The 25666-nt window shown below is 32.0% G+C and overlaps 2 protein-coding genes across 4 annotated transcripts in view; both read left to right on the top strand.

The window, feature by feature from the left end:
• The first annotated feature begins 1368 nt into the window (after window positions 1-1368).
• On the top strand, window positions 1369-6692 carry LOC134251496 (protein draper-like). Its single transcript, XM_062733919.1, has 7 exons — window positions 1369-1497; window positions 2866-2973; window positions 3128-3316; window positions 3966-4166; window positions 5246-5878; window positions 6244-6364; window positions 6495-6692. The coding sequence occupies exons 1-7, from the start codon at window positions 1437-1439 to the stop codon at window positions 6667-6669; spliced, it is 1488 nt and encodes a 495-aa protein (XP_062589903.1). The 5' UTR covers window positions 1369-1436; the 3' UTR covers window positions 6670-6692.
• Window positions 6693-12196: 5504 nt separating this feature from the next.
• LOC134251495 (multiple epidermal growth factor-like domains protein 10) overlaps window positions 12197-25666 on the top strand; it is a 58878-nt gene continuing 45408 nt past the window's right edge. Inside the window, exons 1-4 of one of the 3 annotated variants that reach the window (XM_062733916.1) lie at window positions 12197-12290; window positions 16325-16447; window positions 17055-17243; window positions 19759-19965. In XM_062733916.1, coding sequence (XP_062589900.1) covers window positions 12230-12290; window positions 16325-16447; window positions 17055-17243; window positions 19759-19965 — 580 coding nt within the window. In that variant the 5' untranslated portion in view covers window positions 12197-12229. The remainder of the gene's footprint in view (window positions 12291-16324; window positions 16448-17054; window positions 17244-19758; window positions 19966-25666) is intronic. The other 2 variants (XM_062733915.1, XM_062733917.1) reach the window with 2 other exon arrangements.

The raw sequence follows: 25666 nt of genomic DNA, 5'->3' as shown, positions 1-25666 counted from the left end.
CTGGTTTTTGATCAGATTTTCTTCGTAATATTTAGTTCTTATATTAAATTTGAATTCTACAATGCTTATACATGTAATAGCATTTAGTGAGGAACTGTAGTTTGTGACGGAAGAAATTTTACAAGAAAAAGATCAATTTTGATTCAATCGAAGCTTATAAAAGTTCTTTCATCGCAAATAGTTTATCAACGTTATTTTCTTCTGTCATTAAAATAATTATTTACAATTTTGCAACCAAAAATTCCGACATCAAAGTTGCAGTTCATACTGCTCAAGTGAACTGTCGTGGATTCTGTTATCATATTTGACAAATATATTTTTTTTAGTTTTTGAGCGAAGTAAGGTAAAATAACTTTGCGAAGAAATTTGAATGTTTTATTAGTTGTCGCAAATTTTATTGTGAGTATTATAAAAAAAAGACTGTTACCTTAATTTATTTGTTGAAAAATATTGGAAGAAAAAAATTGATAATTCATATTTTTCTTATTCTTGAAGATAAGATTTCCCCCATATATCCCTGTCACAAATGGAAAATGAAAAAAAAAAGTATACAGACAGCATCATAATATTGACGTTTGGAACGATTGATAAGGAAATCGTGTCATCGTTCCGTGAAAATGAACACTTCATCCCACCTCAGAAAAAGTGAATGATAATATCCCTTATACTCAAGTCAGCTGTTGCATCATATTTCAGACCTGAACGGCGCTCTATAATTACATAATTCGTTATTACCCACCAAAGGCTTTTCTTGGAAATCCCATTTTTACCGTTTTATTTTTCAGGGGACTGCGTTATTGATGGGTTTGAAAAAAAAAATCATTAAATCGTGTGTTTATCAGTCATTTAAGGAACAGAAAAAATTGTCTTCAAGGGAAATGGTGATTTATAGGACAAAACTTATGAATATAAAACTTAATTAAAAATTAATACACGTGTGTACAAGTTAGCCGCGAAAATAACAGTTTGTTAAAACAATACCCACTATGGAAAGTCAAAGGGATGGACAAGTATATTCGTGAAAAATCCTTTTATAACTATTAAAATAACTCGATTACAAATTGTTGAATGTAAAGGATCTGCTGATTAAGGAACATGTTTAGTAGACTTATTTTATCAAGTCAGCACCCGAGCTCTTTTGTTTCCCGTATTAACAGCCCTCATCCAACAGTCTTCCACAAATCTCAGTTCAGTAGCCAGGGTGTGGACAACCAGGACATGACATTAGAAATACGAGAAGAAGAATTAATTTTCAAAAATAGATTTTTTTTTTTTTTACAAAAATGCAACTAAGAAAAGTTTTAAAATCGTGAATCATTGTGTATGAATCATGTTATATGACTTAGGGATTTTCTTCGGCTTATAAACAGGGAAGTGGTAAATCATACCTGAATAGTGAAAAATTATAAAACAAATTTTGCCAATAGTTTATCGTAATGTCAGTTAACGGGACATTCGTTTATATGGTTTTGTCCACTTATTTTGTGATTACATTGTGTAAGTAAAATTTTACTGTTATGTGTGAAGATAAATTTGTTTTGTATGCCTAATATTTTAACAGACTGTGATTTAGTGTTCCTATAGTAATTTCCTACCAAAAGAAGCTAACTTCTTTGCTTTTATAATTTTTATTAGTTAGGTCCTACATTGAATTATGAAAAATTTACAACATTTATGAATACATGATTGATTACTCGTTTGATTGTAATCTATGTTGTTTAACGATATTTTTGCTGATCTAGAAATGTCACTTTTTACCCGTAAAAGCCTTCAAAATTAGACCTTACAACATTTTATTTTTATGAAAAACATGATGACCACAACTTTTCAGTTGTTAACTTCTTTTACTTATGAGAGCAATGTACCCTAATCACTTGCATATGAAGTTTAGGTCTCTCTGTTGATTGGATAAGGAAGGGCATGCTCTACATATGAACAATTATAAACAATAACGAGGCAAGCTCTTGGCAAACAAGTTGATAAAATAAAGATATCAAGTCATTATTTCTTAAGGGTTATGGTCGATATAATCATCTTATTAGCAAATACAACACTGTAAAAAAATAACTAGTTAAAGTCACGAAGAAAACTGGTAAATTTACTGTCCATACAATCACTACCTTAAAAGTAGTTTTACCAGATATTGGTATATTAACTAGATAAGATTAGTAAATTTAGAATTGATGAAAGTAACTTTCACTAGGTATCTAAGTATCTATACGACCCCCGCTCCACAACTCACTATCTTAACCAGTAAAATGAAAGTTTACTAATCACGACCAACGCTTTACGAGGCACACTAGTTAAATTCACTAGGTTTTTCTTTCAGTGAACCCATCATTAAGTCAAATTCTGAATGACTTTTTCCTACTAATTGTTTGGCCATTGTTTGCACACTGGATTGTTTCCGGATTTGTTCGTCGGTCGGTAAGAGATGCTCACTCCTCCATGGCACCTGATCCTAACTGGAATGTTTTTGGACCGTGTTCGCCATGCTCCTACTTTGAATTGCTCAATGGACTTTTGAGCTTGAATATAGTTCATTATCTCCATATTTCACCTACACGTATAAAAGAAACTTGTTAATTACGGCCATTGAGCTCTGAGGATATTCATTTCTTAAATCCCAGTCTAAAACTCCCAAGACTTTTACTTTTTATGCCGGAGTTAATTACAGAAATAGCCAATATGTATGTTAACGTATCCGGTTATAAGCGGCGCGTCGAACCAATCAAACCAAGGTCTTTAGATCACGAACTGATCGCTAAAACATGTAATACTAGCCTAACACGACGGGTTAAATGTTTGTTATTACATAACAATAATTGTTTATATTTCTTGATTTCTCCTTTATTTTAATTCAAGCGCAATGTTATCTTAACGGGCGCTGTATATGTCACTGCGACTGTGAAAGTGGATGTACTTCCTGTTATAAAGGTTGGAGCGGATCCAAAGATAATGTATGCCAAAGAAGTAAGTGATAGAAAAATTACTTGGAAGACATTCAGCAAATACAATTCAACAAATATGAGACGATTTCAACAATGCCTTTAATTAGTATAGGCTTACAGATAGTTTACATGTTATACAGGCGAAATATTTTTTTAAAGTCTTTCAATCATTACAGAAAACATTGCCTATATACCACCAAAAGAGCAAATAGAATCCGAGGACCCAACAGTTGAAAAAACCCAGCACGCATTTGACGAGAACATAACTTCATTTTACAAAACAGGACAAAACAGCACCCAACAGCTTCGATTTAAGTTTCGAAACATCAAGAGAATAAAATATTTGCACATCATTTCAACTGCAGGTAAGATTTCTGATTTTCTTATTCATTCGAAGGTTTGATTTCTGATATAGATAAGGAGAACGTGATGCTTTACTTGTATTTCTGTTGTTCCCCGCCCACTTATGGATTCAAACTTTACATTATTGATCAATAAAATTCACAAACCATAGTCATCTGACTATTTGTTTATTTAATACTATCAGACCATACAATGGTATATGAGGTACTTATGTTTACTTATATACAAAATACAAGTATTTACATGAGATCGATACTTCTTATCAATAAGTTACTCGAAAAGACGAAAAATATGGACACTCCATTACATAATGAAATTCATCACCCATTCTTTAAGATCTGTCAGCAGTAGGCCATCTATCAGCTTCGGCTGAAAGTTTGTGGTTACAAGCTCTACATTTTGTAAATACAAGTGTTTTGGGAGTTTACTTATTATAAGTACATTTCAAACAGTTGTTAAACGGGATTCTGAATTAAATTCATTCTATGTGTTTAGAATGATATTTCTTCTCAACATGCTTATTCATATTCTGCATGCTTCGTTTGAAGAAAATATACAAATAAATAAAGATTATTAAGAACAGTCGTAATGTATGTATAATTAAGATATAAAAACTTTTAAATTATTTTAATTATTTTAAATCATTTACAGATTCCACATCTAGAATACAAACGCAAACTGAGGTATATCTGAAGAGTTCAACCGAAAGACATAAAACATGGTGTGGAACAATTCAGCCAACTATGGAGACTTCTGAACATTACATTAATTGCACTGATGCAATTATCGGAAGCTTAATTTACATTTACTTCGATGGAGGATCGTTGCTGCTGAATGAGATAAAAGTTTATGGTAAATATATTTGTACAGATATTCAAATGATTTGATAATTATGAGAATAAGTAATCGGTAATATAGACTTTATACATGAATGTTTAATAAAATGCATTTCCTCAATATTCCTATTAATTAGAGTTCGTTTTTCAATAGCAGTATGACCAAAATTTATACATTTGTATATTCATGATAATTATTTGTTTGAAACCAATTGCTCATAAATATTTTTTGTGTGTCAAGTAATTTTGAAAACTCCAAAGAAAAAAAATATATGCAGGATAAAAGAAAGGAATTTTCCTAGTTGTATTGAACTAAATCAAATTTATCAAAAGATACAATTTAGATTTACATCCAACAGATTTGGTTTTGATGAGAACTCCTAAATATTATAAAACATACATTTTTACACATCATAATTACAATTTTTACAAAAATGTTTATGGGATAAAACATTCATCAAAGAGCAATCTTGGAAATTTTTTTGCTATAACATTTTATATTTCATTTTATAATAACACTTGTTGAGCTTTCAGTTTGTAAAGAAAGTTCTTGTCTACATAAAAACAGTGGAGGGGTACCAAAAACCTTTTCGCCTTTTAAAAGTTACCAAAGAACTGTATTCTTTTATTTTTTACTGATTCCTCTATTTAAATGAGTCAGTCTCGTTAAATTGCATATTTTTGTTCATGTCTATCCTAAATATTTTTCAAACGAAGTAAGACATTACGAGCCATAACACTGTTAATGCTTGTAGTAAAAATATATATATTTATTTATTAAACAAGGAAATGACCATTATTTATACATGTGATCATTTAATTATCGTAATAATAATCGAAAACAACCATAATCCACTAATTTCTGAATTTGCATGATTTTTATTTACTTTTTTTAGTATATAAAATAGCGTGCATAGCTGAGCAATGTGTAAAATATTTTTAGGGAAACTATGTATTTCTCCATTTTCATGCATTAAAAGAATAAATTCTATACCGAGTATCTCGTCTGAAGCAATCTGATAAAAAAATAAATGACCATATTGTACACATATTATTTTCTATCGACTTTTTTAAATAAATGTAATTGATTTACAGAATGTAGTTTTGGTACATACGGATTTCAGTGTGAAAATATATGCAGAAACTGCATAAGCAATCAATGTGACGGTATTACGGGAATCTGCACATTAGGGTGTAGGAATGGTTGGTGGGGCGATCTGTGTGATATAGAATGTGGGTCAGATTGTGTGGGAAGCTGTGATAGAAGCAATGGTCTTTGTTCTAAGTGTATTCCTGGAAGACATGGTCAAATCTGTTCAGAATCCTGTAGCAGAAACTGTCAGCCAGCAGGCATCTGTCTCCAGAATGGGGAATGTCAAAATGGCTGTCTAGAAGGGTGGTCAGGACCAATGTGCGATCAAAAATGTTTCGACGGGAACTGTAACAGTTCAAACTATACTTTATCCCCAGGATTGTGTGAACAATGTAATGACAGTAAAGATGAAGGTCAGAGATGCCGTTTAAACTGTTCATTGTGTGCAGATGATTCTGGGAATTGTTTGAAATGTGATAATGAGTTTGTAAATTGTACAGAATGTATTCAAGGGCGATATGGGGTTCAATGCAAAATGAATTGTAGTGACCATTGTATTGGTAAAGACTGTGACTTTGATGGACTATGTACTTTGGGATGTGAGGAGGGCTTTTCAGGAGGAACGTGTACAGAACGTAAGTTAATTTAAAAATTGATGAAGTTTTGAGCCGCAAGAAACAAAAAATGCAAAGAAAAACGTTCTTACGTTCGTAAACTAATATGCCTCGAATGCAAACATATGGAAAATTAAATGATGACATAATAGTGAAACAAGAATAACATTAAAGGTAATTTTCTGAATTAAAAAAAAATGCAGATAAAGTTCTAATTCTTATTATATTGAAAAAATAATTTAAGATTTTATTTTCATAAAGAAAGTAATTTTTTTCACTGGTCTATAGAAATAATAATTTTCATATTTTTAAATACCAATATACTACAGAGATTGCTATTTTGTTCGTTCTTATTTCCTAAGAACTGTATATGTTCATCATTCTAGGGATCCAGACGAGCGTTGCTGAGTCTTTTAAAGCACCTTATATAATTGCTGTTTCTGTTCTTGGTGTTTTATGTTCGAGTTTCGCAGTTCTGCTCATTCGATTCAAGATGAAAGACAAAAGGTACAGAATAAAAGGGAATTAGGGCATGGTGGACCTCTCTCTCTCTCTCTCTCTCTCTCTCTCTCTCTCCTATGCACACACAATAAGCTTTTAAGATCCATACTACGTAATATCAATTTACATTTTCTAGGAAGAAAGAAAGTGAGATGCAAGTAACTTATGAAAGTTCACGAGTCATTATCCAGGAAGATGGCCATGGATACGAAACAGTTACAATGTCATGTCAAACCATACAACATGCTGACCAAGACTACGAGTGTGTCAGAGAACCTGACTATCAAATTATTGACTTTTGTACAGTGTGAAATTCATGTATGATAAAGTTTACTGCAAGCATTTTATTTTTTGAATGGGGAACATGTATACCTTACAATTTATTTATCATTTGTGAAAATCGATTGACTATATTGACTTGTCGAGAAAGAGATGTAGAGCAATAAAGAGTATGGTTAAGTGGGGATGAGAAACACTCTAATTTAAGAGAAAAAACTTTTTCATTATCCATTATTTAAAATAAAATTGGGGTACCGCTTGAATTTCAATAAATAAAAGTATACCAAGGGAATAACGTTGTGCAATGTGCAATTATAGTACTTGTTATAAAAGAATGCATAAAGATCAAGGAAATGCAAACTTAACGAGCAACATATATGATGTAAACTGACTGAGTATGATATTCAATCTTCTTATATTGTAATTAAAGAAAATGCATAAAAAGTAAACAAGAATATACATGTAGACAGCAGTTTATCCAAAATCCTACAGTTTTTCATGATCTCATATTCAAATGTTTCTACTAAGAAACAACAATGATTGTAAGACAGAGACCCATTTATTTCTGAATCATTTTTTGACCTAATTTAACAACCTCTCAATAATGAGTTGGTTTAAATTTTGCAAAGAATCGTACTTAACCCAAGATCATAAGAAAAAGGGCATGCAGAAATGGCGAGCAAGATGCTTCTGTGGCGAATATGAAAATGACAAAATATATCTCGCAATTTTTTTCATATCTTATTTTTATGAATACTTTATTTTAAAAATCTACAAACATGCAACTGTAATGGGAATGAACTCTAGCATTAAACAGAATGCACTGGAATTTTCATCTCTCTACCATCTTTATATATTTTGTTACACCCTTTTCTACAAACAGGTAGCTTCGACAATTTTATATACATAATTTGTACTATTATTTTTGAAACCAAGTTTTACCAACGCCATTCATTGATTAAAATATCTCCTTATTACATGTATATTTCCACCCAAGAGAAGGAATATACTTGAGGATCAGGTAAATTTTCAGTTATGCATTACACCAGACATATTACATCTGTATGACTAAAATATTTATTTGGTCCGGCTTGACCCCTGTCCAGCGCTGATTAGTCTTTGAATAGTCTTTAAAAATATGCAACTTATCACCTTAAATTTATTATATCAGGAATACATAAACTGTGACAGAGACTCAGAAAATGGTTACATGTAACTTCCAAACCCCAAGGCAAAATATGCTATTAAATGTGTTGGCTGAAAAAGTTAATGATCTTCATACTAGTAATTACTATTTTAGAAGTACATTGTAGATAATATTGACATAATATGACCTGCATCTAATTCAAATATATGCAAGTATTTGCTAAGTCAGTGTTACTTATATACCCTTACATACCCTAAATACTGTATGTTTTAACTTGCAATTTTTTTCAACGCTTCAGATGTATATACCCATATAGGTGTAATGTTTTATCAGTAATGATTACAAGCACTTTTGTATCTAAATTTCAGAGGAAAAGATATGTTGTAAATATAATGTTCATCAACTGCCCAATCAAGGAGCAACAAATACATAGATACATGTATATATTTGGCAAATCCGGTCTTTACTCAACAAAGAAATGGGGGAATGCTTCAGATATGCAAATACAATGAATGTATAAGTGCAAAAGTTGCTGTTATCAGCAAATACAATCTACCATTAAGCCAAATGCTGGCTTTCATACTAATTACTGGGCCATTACTACACACATCTTCCCGTCATTTCTCAATCATGACAAGGAGCACACGGAGGGTATGACCGTCGGTATGGAATGCTAATTCCTCCATGGCACCTGATCCTATCTCTGATGTTTTAGAGGTCTGTGTTTGTTTTCCTCCTATTTTGTAATGTTTAATGGACATTTGAGCTTAAAAACTGTTTGTTATCTCTACGTATTTTATTTAAAGAATAGAATATATAACATGCATCATTTCGAAGATCAATTTGTAAAAAAAAAACTTATCTAGATTTTTCGGATTGGTTTCTGTTTAAAAAGTTTATATTTAAATGTTTTCTTTCTTTATTGTTTAACGTCCTTTCCGAGAATTTTCCGCTCATATGGAGAAGAAAAGGGCTTTGTTTCATATCAGTGAATAATATTTTTAATGTTTGGCAATTTTAGGGTAATTGGAGAAGTTAAATTTAATATAATTTATTCCTTTAAAATATTCATGTATGTGTGTTCCTCACTTTTAAAAAAAAATAAAACTGAAGTAATTGATGTGTATTAAATTACACTGTTCAAAGTAATAAAAAGAAATTAATGAAATTTGTTATTAGTAATAATCAATGTTTTTGTAAATGCAAGTGATTGACAGAATTTTCAATGTATTTGAAGGTATTTAATTACATTTTCAAGTTGACACCAACCCTATTTCAAATGCCCCCATTTAACCTCTTTTGTAATCATGAAACCTTTTGATAAACTAACAAACAATATTGCAGATTACGGGTATAATAGATGATTATAAAAACTATGGAACGCCAAATTAACATACAATGTATATTTAAATGTTCAATTTATTTGCACCTATCTTTAAATCAATTGCACCTATCTTTTCATTCATGGTATTTGTACATATACCTATCTTCAAATTGATTTATAATTATCTTAAAATCAGTTGTACCTAATTTTTAATGAAGTAAAGATAGATATGATTTAAAAATACCTTTATTTTCATTTAAAATTACAAAATGAGTCAAAATCAAGTGTTTCTTTTAAGGTATCTGTATCAAACAGAGAAAGATTTATTAAAATTATGAGTAGATAGTGAAGGTATGTCAGCTACATTTTAGGTTCAGAAACCTGTAATTTTCTGAAACCAAATACGTTTAGGAATCGAACAAAATTTACACTGGTCATACAAAAAGTCTACGTTTGTCAATTTTCCTCTTTGTGCGTCACGATGTCTCTTTATTGAAAGGTATAATTGATTTGAATGCAGGTACAATAATGATTGATTTGAAGATATGGATAAAATTAATTGAAGATAGATTCAAATATTTAAATGAATATATGTTAATTGGCGAACGTGTAAATTCTACCAACTCTAACTGGCAAACAATCCAAATCCTGAATTACTAATGATGTCGATTCATCGATGGCAATGAAAGCTTTGATAACAGCTCATACCCGGATTTACAAAATCAAATTTATTGGGATTTAACCAGTTAGGGTTAAAGCCATTTATCAAACGGAAATACACTGTACATGCACTTTATTCTTAATTTTTATCGGGTTCGGCCGTCAGCGTTTTTAGCCAACCTGTATGGTATTTTTCCACTCTTTCCCGGGGTTATTAGTGTTACCTAAATAGAACATTTGACGTCACAGCACATTGTGTCATCAGTCGACGCTGAAACTTTCACTTTAGACATACTAGTTAGAATGATTGCTTTACTTCCAAAATTGTGCCGGTCAACATATGAAACCATGTTGTTTAGTGCTATTTTGTTTTCAACAGCCTTTTTTTGGCTATTTCAGAATGGGTGAGTTGGTTCAGAACTCTAGGGATATTCGTGGCCATGCTATTCAAATGGGTGACGTTCATGTAGTAAGCAATAAGTCAGTAGTCATACTTTTGAGGCATTCAAAAGCAGATCAGGAGGGTAAGGGTACAACAGTTCAATTGTCTCCTTCTCAGGGACCCATTTGCCCAGTTCAAGTATTGCAAACATATATGCATGCTAGACCAAATTGCCCAGGGGCTTTAAATTTCTGTCATATTTCAGGCTTACCAACTACGCGTTACCAAGTTGAATCCATATTTATGAGAGTCATTCAGCAATTAGGCCTAGATAGGGAATTTTACAAAACTCACTCTTTCCGTATAGGGGCAGCCTCCCGTGCATGGGCTAATGGCACTAGTGCGCAAGACATCTGGCGCATGGGTAGATGGAATTCTCGTTGTATGTTCAGGTACATTAGGAAGTAAGCAAGTTGTTTGTAGAGAAATGGGTACATTCTTTAGGAGTCACAATGTCTAGGGGGCATTATAAACTCTGATATGTTTGTTTTCATTGCATGCTTTATAACATTTTGCATTTGTTTTATTATTTATTTCTTTATATAGAGCGTAGAATATGGATGGTTGGCTCATCAATAATAAAAACAGCTTTTTGTCATGCAAGAAATTCAAGTTTTGGTGTGAACTTAGAGTTAGGGAGGCAACACACATCCATCCTATGGCAAGGAAAGGGGGGAATGACATGGAGCTAGGGAAATTTGTCCAAAGATCAGGACTTTGCTGAAGATTGACGACCCTCCACACTTCTTAGTAATTCATTGTGGGGGTAACAACATACCTGTTTCCGGAGGGGGTAAGTCGGTAGAGTTAAGGCATAAAAAAATTAGGACCCTGCAGAAACTTGCACAGCAGTTGCCTGGAACAATTATAGTATGGTCTCAAATTTTACCTCGGCTACATTGGAGGGGGGGGGGCATTAACCAACAAGCTATGGAGAAGATAAGAAAGCGTCTCAATAGCAGTGTCGCAACATACTTAATAAAGGCTGGGGGGAGATACATTAGGTACCCCGAGATCCGCCCCGATTGTCCGGAGTTGTTTTTAGGTGACAAGGTACACCTCTCAGAATTGGGAAACAACTTATTTTTATATAGATTACAGAAAGGGTTGAAGGCTTTTATTTCAAGTCCTGAATTAAAGGTTTCACCAAGACAGGGAGAGTTTGGGCCATGGCTACGCTATGACTAGTTATGGGGTCATAGTGCTAGTCAATTTGCTTACATGTACAATGTAATATGGCGCCATTTTGTGAACTTGCATTTGCTTGTGACTAGTCCATTAATTGGCGATGTATTTTCGCTTATTTGGGCAGGATTTTGCCCCATTGCATTGTTAGCTACAATTTCAATTATTTGGGCAATGTTTTTGCCCCTAAGATATTTGCATATTAATGGCAACTTAGGACTAATTATGATTTTATCTTAGACATATTGCAGTTAAAAGTAAGTTTTTCTTGGGGGGGGGGGGGGTACTTTAGTTCTTTTTTTTGCTTGCCCTACTGGTGGCGCAGACCATGTGTGACATGGTCTCGTGGCGGCTATTAGGCTCACCAGTAGGACTTCTGAACTTAATTGTCATTCAACTGAATTTGGACAAGTCACGAAAGGTGAACATCTGTTTCCAGGGTTCCCTTTGCATTTTTAGGGATGCCATTACAAGGCAATGTATTAATGCCTCGGCTCCCTCATTTCAGCGGCCGTGGCCCATTCAGCCAAATGAAATAGTTTCTTTAACTTTCTTTGCTTATTTGTCATTGAATGCAATAAGGCAACGAGTGCATTGGGCAATGCCTGTTATTTTCAAGTGTTTTTCATCTTTTGATAAATGTTTTATTATTAAGTTATTAAAAAGTCGAACACCCATGTAAACGTGTTATTAAACAGACTATATGTCATAACATTGTATACTATTATATTTCCCTTCTGGTATCGGAAAAGAAACCAGGAAGAAATTTATATAAAACATGTTTTTGTTTCACTATCCTGGCTTAAGTAACACTAACATTGATTAAAGATCGTGATGTCGTTAAACTGGACTTTGTCTCTGGTTATTTTTTGTGTTGTCTTCAAAACTGTATATTGTAAGTATCGCATTTCAGTTTCTATAGTATTCATTGAAGTTGTTCTTCATATTTTAGAGCATTTATGGTTATTGTACATGTACGCTCCTTTTACATACAGTTAACTCCATTAAATGTATATAAGTAAAGGTAGTTGGAGTATAAGTAAACCTTAGGTAAAATTCTTCATAAAACGACAATCTGTTCTTATTACGTAATCATGTCTTGTGGTGATTAACACTTCGGATTATATAATTATGCAAAGACAGAGAGAGAGAAAAAAGTTTTAAAATACAGAAAGGAAAAACCAAAATATGTAATTAAAATAAATTTACTGTATGCAAATGCGATATCTGACCTATAATACAAATTGTACATGTACTTGCATTTGTATCATACCGGTATTGTCAGGCGTCAAATTAATGAACTTTTACGCATGAGTTCATCAAATTCATTAAGCATTTGTGGACGTACGCGTCTTTCTCTTCAAATTATATTAATTAAAATATATTTTAGAATTATATATTTTAGGCTACTTATTATAAGATTATAATATTTACTTATTTTTTTTCCTTTAAGAGTTCCACTTATACTTCATATATCATCCAAATCTCCTAATTGACTTTGTTTTTCTTTTAGGGAAAAATTGTTAACCTTTTTTGAAAACATTTTGCATGATTTTTTCATATTATTTAGATTTAATTACTTGGGGGCGGGGGGGATTCTTCTAGTATTTCTTGCATATAAATATTAATGGAATTTTCATATATTCAAGAAGACAATAACAATTGGTGATGATCTCAGTTTGACAGTTAAATATTAGATGCAAGGTCAGGTCAATGTCATTTTCTCTTCTCTGGACATTAAGAATAAAAGTTTTATTGCAAATCATTCAAGGCCTACCTATTTCAAAAGATCATACGATTTTCTTTTTGCATAAAAAGACATTACCATATAGGGTCTATAAAGGTGGTATTTCAAAATTGATATAAACAATATGACTAAAACGGATATTGACTGATCCGAAGTTTCTCCATGTTTCTTAATTTGTTACTAGCTTAATACAAAAATCAAGTTTTTTAATCATTTAATAAGGGGGAAAAAAAACCACTTTTTGACGGATTTATGGTTTTAACGTTAATTAGAATGAAGCTTTTAAAGGCTAACATATTTGTTGTTTTTTTTTTTTTTTTTTTTTTTTTTAGAAAATCATATTTTATTGATACATTTTAAAATTTTCGTCCAGTATTCTTAATTAACGAATGATCAATAAGCCCATTTTCGTAGGTAAGAAAAATAAAATTTTCGCGTTATAACGCGAAACTTTCGCGAATAAACGCGTAACTTTCGTGTTATAAGTCGAAACTTTCGCGAATAAACGCGAAACTTTTGCTGTTTAACCAAACATTTGCTTTAGTCTCAACGTTCTTTTGATTTTGTCATCAATTTTATTAATTACAATGATAAGCAAAGGCTATTTTAATCTTGGACTATCACAAGATAAATTTTAAGCTTTCTTGCTATTGAATCCATCTTTACCCTGGCTCCCAATTTGTCTTTCTCAACGCTGTTCAAACAATTCAAAGTTCATGCGAGTTTTCCAAAAGTTAAACTTCAAGATTATTAATTTCGGGGAAAATCACTCCTTTCCTGTTTTTTATGCACTCTCTTGAGAATTTGAAATAATTTTATTTTATAGAGATCAAGATCTCAGAAAATTGACAAAATGAGGTAAATTTGTCAATTGTGGCCCACCGCATTTGTGAAAATTGGATAGCAGATTTTCATTTGTCTCCGTTGGATTCACTGTGGAAATTCGATATCCTATTTTGAGGTTGCACCACGTTGTCATTCCGTTGCTTACGAAAACTTTGACAATTCAAAGTGTAAAAACTCTACTGTATACCTAAGCTTCATAGTATTTAATTATGGATAGTCCACGAACCTCTCTATAACCCAATATAAAAATATTGGAGACAATGAAATTATACATTGTTCATTCACTTTCAAGTTATGTTTCTACAGTGTATAATTTTTCGTCCAAAATGATTGATTGCTTAATTTTCTAGTGGTACAGTTGTAGTAAATGTTGCTACAGCTAGAAAAAAAAATGTCAAGTGGAGATTTTCCTTAAGAAATAATCAGTCTAAAGAATTTAACAATTGAAAAACATGTACAAGAAAGTAAAATTCATTTTATTTATTCAAAAGTAACGTTTTAAAATAAAATATTCTGATGACTAATCTATCCTATTCTCGCATAATATTTTTTCGCGAAATAACGCGAAAGTTACGCGTTTATTCGCGAAAGTTTCGCGGTATAACGCGAAGGTTACGCGTTTATTCGCGAAAGTTATGACGCGAAAAAAAAAAAATTTTCTTACCTACGAAAATGAGCTCATTGGGCTTTCGTATTAATTCTTATTACATTTAAAAATTTCTTCAGGTCTTTGATTGTGTAAAAATAAAAAAATAATAAATTCATCGTTCTATTGTGTTTTTGAGAAGCAGAAAAGAAGATATATTCATGCACCGCAAATCCGCCAAAACATTAACCCCTGCTATATGAGTTTTAAACTCATTTTTCAAATCTATTTAAAGTAGTACAATTGTGATAAGGAGAGAAAAAATATCTTTTAAATTTCTCAAATCTAAATATATAAGTCATATAAGCAACTATACTTTGAGTATTTCACCTAGTCAGAAACCCACGGAAGCCCTGGAGGTTCCAGTACGTAAACGTTCTTCACTCCTCAATAAAAAAAGAATAGTGAAGGAGAAACTTCAGAAATACTGTGCAAAAAATTTATTCAAGAAGTGGTGTAAGTCAGATATGGATGCTTAAAAATTCAATGGAACTTTTGGAAAATTTGAAATCACAAAATTTTGCCAAAATGAACGACATAAAAACTTGCGACTTCTACTTTTTATGCAAGCTTTCCCGATGATAAATTAAATTCCAGGTTTTTAAATATCATTGGCAGCTTTTTAAATAAAATTGGAATTGATAAATTTACTTGCCTTGTCATTGGGCATTTGAAAAATATTTTGTTACAAACATTCTGATTGTACACATAAGTACTCTGAAGAAGTTGATATTAATTATTATTGCTTGAGTTTCTGACTGACAATATCTCTGTGACTTTTTGGAAACTAGGTCTGCGAACAATCTATCGGAATTCCTATGGATACTAATTGCGCTCCGTTATAAGCAGATCTATTTTTGTATTCTTATGCAGCGAAGTCTGTCCAAAATCTTACACGTGAAAAAGAGAATTTTCAATTCGTATGTCGATACAATATCCCGGTGAGCTTGAAGTAAAAAACAGAGTCTGAATAGTCTTTTGATATTTAGATAGCTCACTTGAAAATCACGTTATGGTTATATAACTTCCAAGCTTTGAAATAAATGTGATGGCTTTTACTTTTATATCGTCAAATTCCCTTATGCAGCAAATAACTTCATCACCTGAATACTGGGTTTATACATCTCAGTTGATTCGATAAGCTTTCACTGAAAGGCTGTCCTTCCGTCTGTATTTCTGTCTGTCTGTTACACCTTCGTGCGATATCTCAAGAATCTTTTAAGCTTTTGCAATGACATTTTACAAAGCAACTCCCTGGGCATAAAGAATAACTCTATCTATTTTGAGGTCAAAAGTTGTTATATAAAATTTCATTGCGAAAGATCAACGGGACCTTGAGATATCGTGCGGAAACGAAAGTGTTATAACAGACATAATTTATTAATTTATTACCTTGACCTTTGATATTTTGACCTCAAAATCAACAAGATTCTTCTTTGGGTCATAGGGAGTTGCTATGCAAAATTTCATTGCGAAAGTTCAAAGGGTTCTCCAGATATCGTACGTAAACAAAAGCGATACAGACAGAAAGACGGACGGACGGACTGACAGACCCAAACTAATATCCCCCACTTTCAGTGGAAGCGGGGGACAACAAACAAGTTATAACAAATAAGTCATAGGTCATAGGTCAAATAAGTGATAATAAGAGAGTCACTTATTGTACTAGAATGCCTTTTATACCTTTTAGTTCAATGTTTTGAGGAGGATTGTTATTGCCACTGCACTTGTTGCGCAGCTTGCTTTATAACTCCTTACTGTAAAGACTGCTACAGGGAGTGGAGTGGTACACCATCTAATGGATGCCAAAGAAGTAAGCATATACTCTTATTGTTTTATCATCAGGTGAATTCATTGAATACGTATGCATTTATTTCAGGTGTGAGACGGGGTTTTCTGATATTTAATTAAACATTACTGCAACACTCTTAAAATAAGTTAAATACAACTACAAATATTGAAAATAGAATATCACCCACTGTTCCATGTTTGCCCTAGTATCGGGCCAAGCTGGCAATCACATTTAGGTAAGGACAAAAAGAATGACATAGGTACTAGTATATAGTTTTCACAGTCAATTTCAAAAACATCAAACAGTAGAATATGTCTAATTTTATTTAAAACTATACAAAAGTCAAAACATTTCCTAATTTGAAACAGCATTATTTGGTAAGAGTCTTAAAGATATACAAGACATGTGTATACTTGATTTTGTCAGAACATTCACGTACATGTCAACACCCAGCTAGATGACTCATTTTATTGAAACAATTGTGTCATTCGTCTCCTGCATTTTAATGCTCGTGCCAACAATAGTTACTCTTCCTCGTTTTTTACTCTTTCAACATACATGTACACTCAAATCATTTGAGGACGCAAAACTGAACAAAATGTATTATCAAAGATTTTTATACTTCCAGAAAACATTGCTTACAAACTGCGGACAGCTTCACAGACAACGACATATAATACAAGAAATGCCAGTAATGCAGTTGATGAAGATCAGGAAACCTTCTCGAGCACAATGGCTGTCGTCAATGTCACATTTTCCTTAACATTTTCAGAGGTCAAAAGATTAAAATATATAAGTATCGATATTTACGAAAAAGGTGAGGTTTTAAGTATTACTGAGTGAAAGATTTTATATGTTAGAATTTTGTTTCAAAAAACTATTTCAACCTTTCTATTTGGACAACAATCGGTAATGTTGATTAAGTACAAGGCCATGGTAAGCCAACGTATGAAATGCACACGTGGGAGTTAAACCCTTCAACAATTTAAAGGAAAAAATCGTTCTTTACGGAATTATTAAACAAAAAATAAATTGCGATGGTAACATAATTATATGATTTCACGCTGCAAGAAATTTATTCAAAATTTCGTTCAAACATTCGAAGGTTTTAAAAACTAATAATACCATTCACTATGGGTTTAATTTCGTGGAAATTTGATAAACTGCGAACATAGCAAAATTAAAACTTTCGTGATTATTTGCAAATTTACAGTATTTCGATCCCCTTTCATATCGGAAATCGATTTGTCCATCCAATGCCTAGGTTTTATTATGTCTAAATATTGATCACAGTCTAAAAAATATTAAATTATAAAAAGACTCTAAATGGTGCTTTACTTTAAAAAAAATCTGGTACGGAATAATTCTTTTTAAAACTTTTTTTACTAAAAAAGAAAAAAAAAGATTGAAATCGAAAGATTATGTGGTGTTTACATGTAATTTCTTTAACCCCATTCTCAGCAGTCACGCATTTTAACGCCTATACCATTTCCTATTTTTTAACGCAAAATCAAGCACATACTATTTCCCTGCAATCCCGCATTTTTCACGCACTTTCAAAAGTGAATATGATCTTCAATTTTAGGGACTCCGATCCTCAGTCAGGAAGGACAACTCTTAAATTTATGATTTAGTTTTAAAAGTCCCAAAATGAAGCTTGAAAATTTAATCTTTTCATACAACAATTTTCATTATATATACCTCTCATTGTGCTTTAAAGTTCTTTGAAGTTCTCAGAAAGGTTTAATTAAGTCGAAATTTTTACCCCGTAAAAACATTTTAAAATTATATATATCTACGACGGCGTATTAGTGCCATTTTAACAATGTAGAAATTTTTTTTTAAATCGTTTGTACGATTTAATAAATCGTTTGTACGATTTAGTAAATCGTTTGTACGATTTAATTAATCGTTTGTACGATTTAATTAATCGTTTGTACGATTTAATTAATCGTTTGTACAATTTAGTAAATCGTTTGTACGATTTAATAAATTGTTTGTACAATTTAATAAATCGTTTGTACAATTTGTTTGTTAAATCGTTTGTACAATTTATTAAATCTTTGTACGATTTAATAAATCGTTTGTACGATTTCATAAATCGTTTGTACAATTTAGTAAATCGTTTGTACGATTTAATAAACCGTTTGTACAATTTAGTAAAATGTTTGTACAATTCAATAAATCGTTTATACAATTTGTTTGTTAAATCGTTTGTACAATTTATTAAATCGTTTGTACAATTTATTAAATCGTTTGTACGATTTAATAAAGCGTTTGTACGATTTAATAAAGCGTTTGTACGATTTAATAAATCGTTTGTACAATTTAGTAAATCGTACAAACGATTTACTAAATCGTACAAACGATTTATTAAATCGTACAAACGATTTAAAAAAAATTTCTACATTGTTAAAATGGCACTAATACGCCGTCGTAGATATCACAAAATTGATGTGCATTTTTAAAATTTAACCATAGATACCAACGTTAATTAACATGATTTGAAATTAGAAGCGATTTATGGAGCTTTGCAATTACTGGAGAATCTTTATACACTTTGCATTTCAAAATGATCGAGGAAAATAAAAGAAAGTAAAGTATATTATATGTATAAAAATAGTGGAATTTCTTAAAAAGCCTGGATACCTATGATTTTTATTTTCAAAATGTGTTAATTCGTCAAATTTGAATGGGAAAATGCAAAGCAGGTGTTTTTATTCGCAATTCCAGAAAATATTGAAGAGAAAAATCGCGCTATAAAGTGCTTGCGATGAAAAGGTAACTTCATATTTCTATGACGTAAACATTAATTAAGTGTATGTTGTAAAGAGTTTTAACAGATCCATACTTTATACCTGCATATGATATTTAGGGCAAACTTCTGAATACCTTGCAACACAAATTGCGCAAACTGCGTATTAGCTAAGGGGGAATGAATGGAGTTAACCCCCTAAGTTTTAAGAATTAAGTTACAAGAATTAATGCTACAAGAATTTCAACATCTCTTGTTTAAAAACTGCTTTTTGCTCCTAGAAATCCTTTGTTGTTGATTTTTTCCTGTAAAAAATGGCTTTATTTATTCCATTTATGAGAGTGATCACTGTTTGGTACCTTCACCTCCAACAATCGGTATATATTGTTATGCAAAATTATTCTATATTTTAATAACATATTACATGTTACTTATCATCAATCTAACTGTGATATAAATGTATGTTCAGTCAATAAAAAGGTCAGATTTCTTAAATCTACCAATAAAGAAGAACGAAGATTTTTCAGATTGATTCTGTGGATTTGTGAACTTTTGAACTGAATGATACAATTTACAGGTAATATTGGAGCTCGTTATGAATTATATGTGATTAACTCTACTGAAACCACTCTGACAGTTGCTAACTTGTGTAGCACTTTCCTTTCAACTCCAAGGAACCGTTTATATAATGATTTATCGTGTGATCAAATAATGATCGGAGATTCGGTAGTCATCAGGAAGGTCGGCTGGGGAAGTTTAATGTTTTATGAAGTAAAAGTTTATGGTAAGTACAATTGATTTGACTGCTGTGTACATATACAGTGAACGCTTATTTCTTTTTATGAACAATCAATGCTTTTGTGGTATTTTGTCATTATATGATGTTACTTTGTCATTTTATGATGGTATTTTATCTTTATATGATGGTATTTTGTCATTATATGATGGTATTTTGTCATTACATGATGGTATTTTGTCATTATATGATGGTATTTTGTCATTATATGATGGTATTTTGTCATTATATGATGGTATTTTATCTTTATATGATGGTATTTTATCATTATATGATGGTATTTTATCTTTATATGATGGTATTTTGTCATTATATGATGGTATTTTGTCATTATATGATGGTATGATGGTATTTTATCATTATATGATGGTATTTTATCATTATATGATGGTATTTTGTCATTATATGATGGTATTTTATCATTATATGATGGTATTTTGTCATTATATGCTACTACTTTTCTTCTTTATACTACTTTTCATTATATTATGACCGTCAAGCGAAAACCACCCTTAAGTCAAAATTTTGACATTTTGAGGTGTTTAGTGATCCTGATAGACAATTTTCTCCTTTTTCAAATGATATATAACATGTTTTTCTTCACAGACTAAATATTAGTGAAATTTTTCAAATAAAAAATACAAATTCTCCCTCATGACGCTGTGATTTATCGGATAACGTCGATTACTTTGTTCTTACATTTCCATATTTGTGTTATAAAACATGCAAAAGAAAAATCACCTTGGACAACAAATGACATTAAATAAGTGATTTTTATTTAATAATTTTGTAATTGTTACTTTTCATGAGCGATATTTTTAGCATTTTAGAAGAAAAATCAGGTTTTTATTACCCCCCCCCCCTTTAAATAGAAACACGAGATCACAAGATGTTTTGTTTCTTTTTACAACTATTGGTGTCAGTTTATTTTTCTTTTTAGGGGAGGAGGTCTATTGTGCATTCAATGCTCTTTATCTGTTAATATGGTCTATGCTCGTAAAATCTAGACGGAAAACTCGGATTCATCTTAACCTAGATACTTTAACCCCCCCCCCCCCCCCCCCCAATACACAGTTCAGATCAGATAGATGGTTTGAATGCTTTTTTCGTCTTTGTGATTGAACAATTTGAACAATTTCATGATCATTGTATGTCGAGTCGACATATGAATGAAAGTAACTGTTGCTAATTGATAATACGTAGATGTATGTTGTCGATATCTAAATTTAAAAGACCACAGAAAAACTTTCCTGTTTTCCTGAAATTATGTCTGCTAATAAGGGGCATTCTGATAACAAACGGCCCTATCATTTTCCTGAAGAGATTGATTGTATACCGTTTCATGTTCCTCTTGAGAATTTTTTTACTCATATGGAGACGCCAATGCTTTCCAGTGGAGAAAAATTTTGTCCTATACTCGGCACTCAGGGCCATTGAGCAGGTAGGGATCTTTTTTGTGCCAGCGCCTACTGCGGCTTGGGAACTCAAGGGCCGGTCTCCATGTTCTGCGGTGGGATTCGAACCCGCGACGAGAGTGAGAGAACATATTATTTCACACATGAATTAAATCAAGGCGTTCGTCAAAAATACTATCTGTTCTTGTTTTTTTTTTTCAAATGAATTTATTCTTTTTTGGAGCAGTTTGAGGAACAGATTCGATTGCATCTTTCTATTAATCTCGAAAGAATGGCCTATGCAAGGCTTTATCAAAGTAATTGTCCTCTCTGACCCTACATAAAAAATGCATATAATACACATTGCTGCAATATAATTTATATCCAGTGAAACTTTAAATTTGGCACTGAACTTCCAGTAATTGGAAGGACCCCCCCCCCCTTTCTTATGTTCCAAAAATGTGCATTTGTCGCGCCTCGTGGTGGAAAGCAAGTTCACAAATCAATCAACTTCTCTCCGTCTCTACATATTTTACTTATTATTACCAGCATCCACCACCTTTTATCAATGTACAGGACTTGCATAGGAAGTAAATTTTTTGACTGCCGGATAGCAAGTCTTCATGATGATTAAATATCTCTTTCAGGAAAAGAGTGATTTGAAAATAATTGACAATGTATTTTACCTGCTTGATTGTAGCCAAGAATTTTACTAAAATTAAGACAATTACATGCATAACCTTATAATTACCTACATGCGTATTTGTTACAGCTTCGTTATTTGCAGGGTGGCTAGGTCCATATTTTTTTGATGAAAAAATGACCAGGATGAAATTTTCCTCACAGGATAAAATTTTTAAAACGTAAAATTTAGAGGCAGGAGTAATGCTCCTTTCTCTTTTAAGCACGAGTTTCGTGCACCTGGCGTGGCATTCGATCATTTTTATATACATGTATATATACTGACACTCAAAAGAAACGCAACACCCTACTTTAGGGGGAAATAATTATGTAAAGTAAGGAATTTTGCATCTTAAAATTATGAATATCTTCAATTTGGTAAATATCGGTAATTTAACGGTTGAACGATTTCCATACCATAACCGGAAGTCAAGTTTGAGTCTGCTAAATAGAAATCGAGAATTGCATGTTTAACAAAACATTTGGAATTTTATGGAGTTTTTTTAAGGTTTTTTTACTGTTCATCATACGTAATGCAGCAATATTTCAAAAAATAAACTCTCATTTCGTTTCCCGTAACGATGCTAAGGCTACTTGAAAATGACTTATGTACGCATTTCCATTGCTCTAGCTGGAAAATTTCAATGTAAAGGTGATGGAGAGTTGCTGATGCGAAATTTCACTACATTACGCCTCATCAGAGTCTTACGTATCATATGCATTAAGGACAGTCTTTATACCGGAAGTCCAAGAGTGGCTACACTGCTCTGAGTTAGAGAAAATTCGACCTAATCATCTGAAAAACGGACATTTAAAAATGCCAAAGAATTATTCCTTCGCTCAGATCTCGATATTAATGAACCTATTGTATCGTAGAAATTAAGCTGCAATTGTTGTATAGGGCAGTCTTGCACGTTTTACTTGAATGGCTGGGAGGGGGTGTTTTAACAGTCATATTTTACTTAATAAAGTAAACAGATAAACATTTAACATTTTTTTTTCAAATCTCTGATATTCTGAAAAGTGAGTTTAGCCTTCCTTTATTCTCTTTTGAAAATCATAAGATAAAAAATCAAACATTTGTATATTACTGTTAGTTGCGTTTCTTTTGCGTGTCAGTATAGATACATGTATGAAATGTGAAGAATTGTCACATGTACACTTTAAAATAATAACCCTGATTTCGCCTATAGAATCTAAGAAGTTTCCTTGTAGTACACGTTCGCGATCGGGAACAATGACCAAAATATACGATCCTCGCACATTAATTCTCGACAGAGGCGGATCTCTATTTAATTGACATGAGACAATTCGTGCAAAAATCATTGAAACAATTCCTTTTGAGAGAGAGAGAGAAAGAGAGAGAAAGAAGGAGAGAGTTTTATATGTACATGTACTAAGTATACCATACATGGTCAAATATGTACTCCAAAAATAATGTATATTGGTCAAAGCGTCCCCTGATTTTAATCAAAGCTAGCGCCCCGTGATTTTGGTCAAAGGGCCGGTCAAAGCACCCCCTTACATATTTTTATAGAAAAAATCCCGCCCCCAAATATTGGTCAAAGCGTCCCCTGATTTTAGTCAAAGTGCCCCCTAACATATTTTTATAGAAAAAAAGTATCTGGGGCAGTATCAATCTCTCACCAGAGGGCGTTTTTACGCTCCGCACCAACACCTCTGTTATCGTCTAAATTACAAGAATCTTGTAAATCCAAAATAAATTATAAATTCAAACCAACTTGGTAATTTTTTAAAATGAAACTAGAAATATCAATCTGTAGCACTTCTTTGTTTCTTTTAAAATTTGGATATATATTAAAATAGCTTCAATATATACGGCACTATTTTGTTTTGAATTGTTACACACATTTTCATTTTGAAATCAAGGAGACAAAGGTAGAAAATATTTACTACCAGAGAGCTTAAAACACGTAACATTACTGGCAAAACATACAAAACAATCAATGTTTATACAATTTTTGTTGACATTTAATATTATTTGACAATCCGCACTACTTTTTAGACGACAACAGAGGTGTAAGCGGAGCGCGCCCTCTGGTGAGAGATTGGGGGCAGTATTTTTTTTATAGAATTATGTTTGAGGGCGATTTGACCAAAATCATGGGGCGTTTTGGCTAATATCAGGGGACGCTTTGACTAAAATCAGGGGACGCTTTGACCAATATTTGGGGACAGTATTTTTTCTATAAAATTATTTTTATTAGGGGGCGCTTTGACTGGCTCCCCTAGACGCTTACACTGAGAATCGCGGAACAGCGAATTAGTGCAATCGCAACTTCTCGGGCCTTTCCGGCTGGCGGAAAAACGACCTCGAATGTATATGGTAGACGCCATGACAACCCTCTCATTTCACGATCACTGAAATAAATGCATGGAGAGCTTTTATCTGTGGAATATGGAGTTTAACTTTATTCAATGTAATGATATTACTTAGAATATACTATAGAAGGGGCTTCTAAATTAGTCTATCCTATATTTGAATAAACAGGAAGATTTATAAAACTTTAACATCCAGTGATGTTAATACATGCGAGGTTGTTTTCCGACCTCTAACGGAAAGACCCGAGATGATGCGATTGCGAATTAGTGCTACATATGTATAGAGACAAGCGTCTGAATGATCCAGACTACAAATAATGATGAAAAAGTAGTAGCATATAATGAAAAGTAGTATAAAGAAGAAAAGTAGTATAAAGAAGAAAAGTAGTAGCATATAATGACAAAATACCATAATATAATGATAAAATACCATCATATAATGACAAAGTACCATCATATAATGACAAAATACCATCATATAATGACAAAATACCATTATATAATGATAAAATACCATCATATAAAGATAAAATACCATCATATACTGACAGAATACCATCATATAATGACAAAATACCATCATATAGTGACAAAATACCATCATATAATGACAAAATACTAGCATATAATGACAAAATACCATCATATAATGACAAAATACCAGCATATAATGACAAAATACCATCATATAATGAAAGTTCTCCACATAAGGCAGTTACGGCGTTCCATAATTTTCTATGCAATGCCATACAAATTTTAGATAGATTATTGACATTGTGACAAAATCGTACAATATTCACCCACTTTACCTGGAAAACATAATTCAGGTTACCTGTTTGAATATCAATCTATGAGAACTATTTAAAAGATAACCTTTATATTGTTGTTCTATGCTCAGATGAACGTTAATGCCTTTGAGCTTCTTGATTAAATATTACCGAGTCAAGATGAGTAAAATTAATTAGAATAGAAACTTAAAACAATATGAGCTGCAACTTTGATGTCTGAAATTTTATTGCAGAATTGTAATTAACTATTTCAAGAACAGAGAAAAGAATATTTATAATCTCTGGTCAAATTTGCGATGGAAGAACTTTTTATAACCTATGACTGAAACAATATTGCATTATCCTATTGTCGCCCTGTACAATATTGATTTCTTAAATAATACTACAGGTATGTTTTTAATTGTAAAGAAGTCTTTCTTCTAAAACAATTTAATGCTTTATTTTAGTCTAATTGAACATAACGGTTAAAATTATATACAAATC

This window comes from Saccostrea cucullata, unplaced genomic scaffold (genome assembly GCF_032062105.1).
Source record: "Saccostrea cucullata isolate Sc308-1 unplaced genomic scaffold, CSIRO_AGI_Scuc_v1 ctg1624, whole genome shotgun sequence".
Taxonomy (NCBI): domain Eukaryota; kingdom Metazoa; phylum Mollusca; class Bivalvia; order Ostreida; family Ostreidae; genus Saccostrea; species Saccostrea cuccullata.
This window is presented reverse-complemented; position numbering and strand designations above follow the sequence as displayed.

What these genes read in the sequence shown, in the direction of transcription:
- LOC134251496 (XM_062733919.1), top strand. Translation starts at nt 1,437, where the DNA reads ATGTCAGTTAACGGGACATTCGTTTATATGGTTTTGTCCACTTATTTT. An exon ending in TTATTTTGTGATTACATTGT is followed by an intron (nt 1,498 to 2,865) that starts GTAAGTAAAATT and finishes TTTTAATTCAAG; the next exon opens with CGCAATGTTATCTTAACGGG. An exon ending in GAATGAGATAAAAGTTTATG is followed by an intron (nt 4,167 to 5,245) that starts GTAAATATATTT and finishes ATTGATTTACAG; the next exon opens with AATGTAGTTTTGGTACATAC.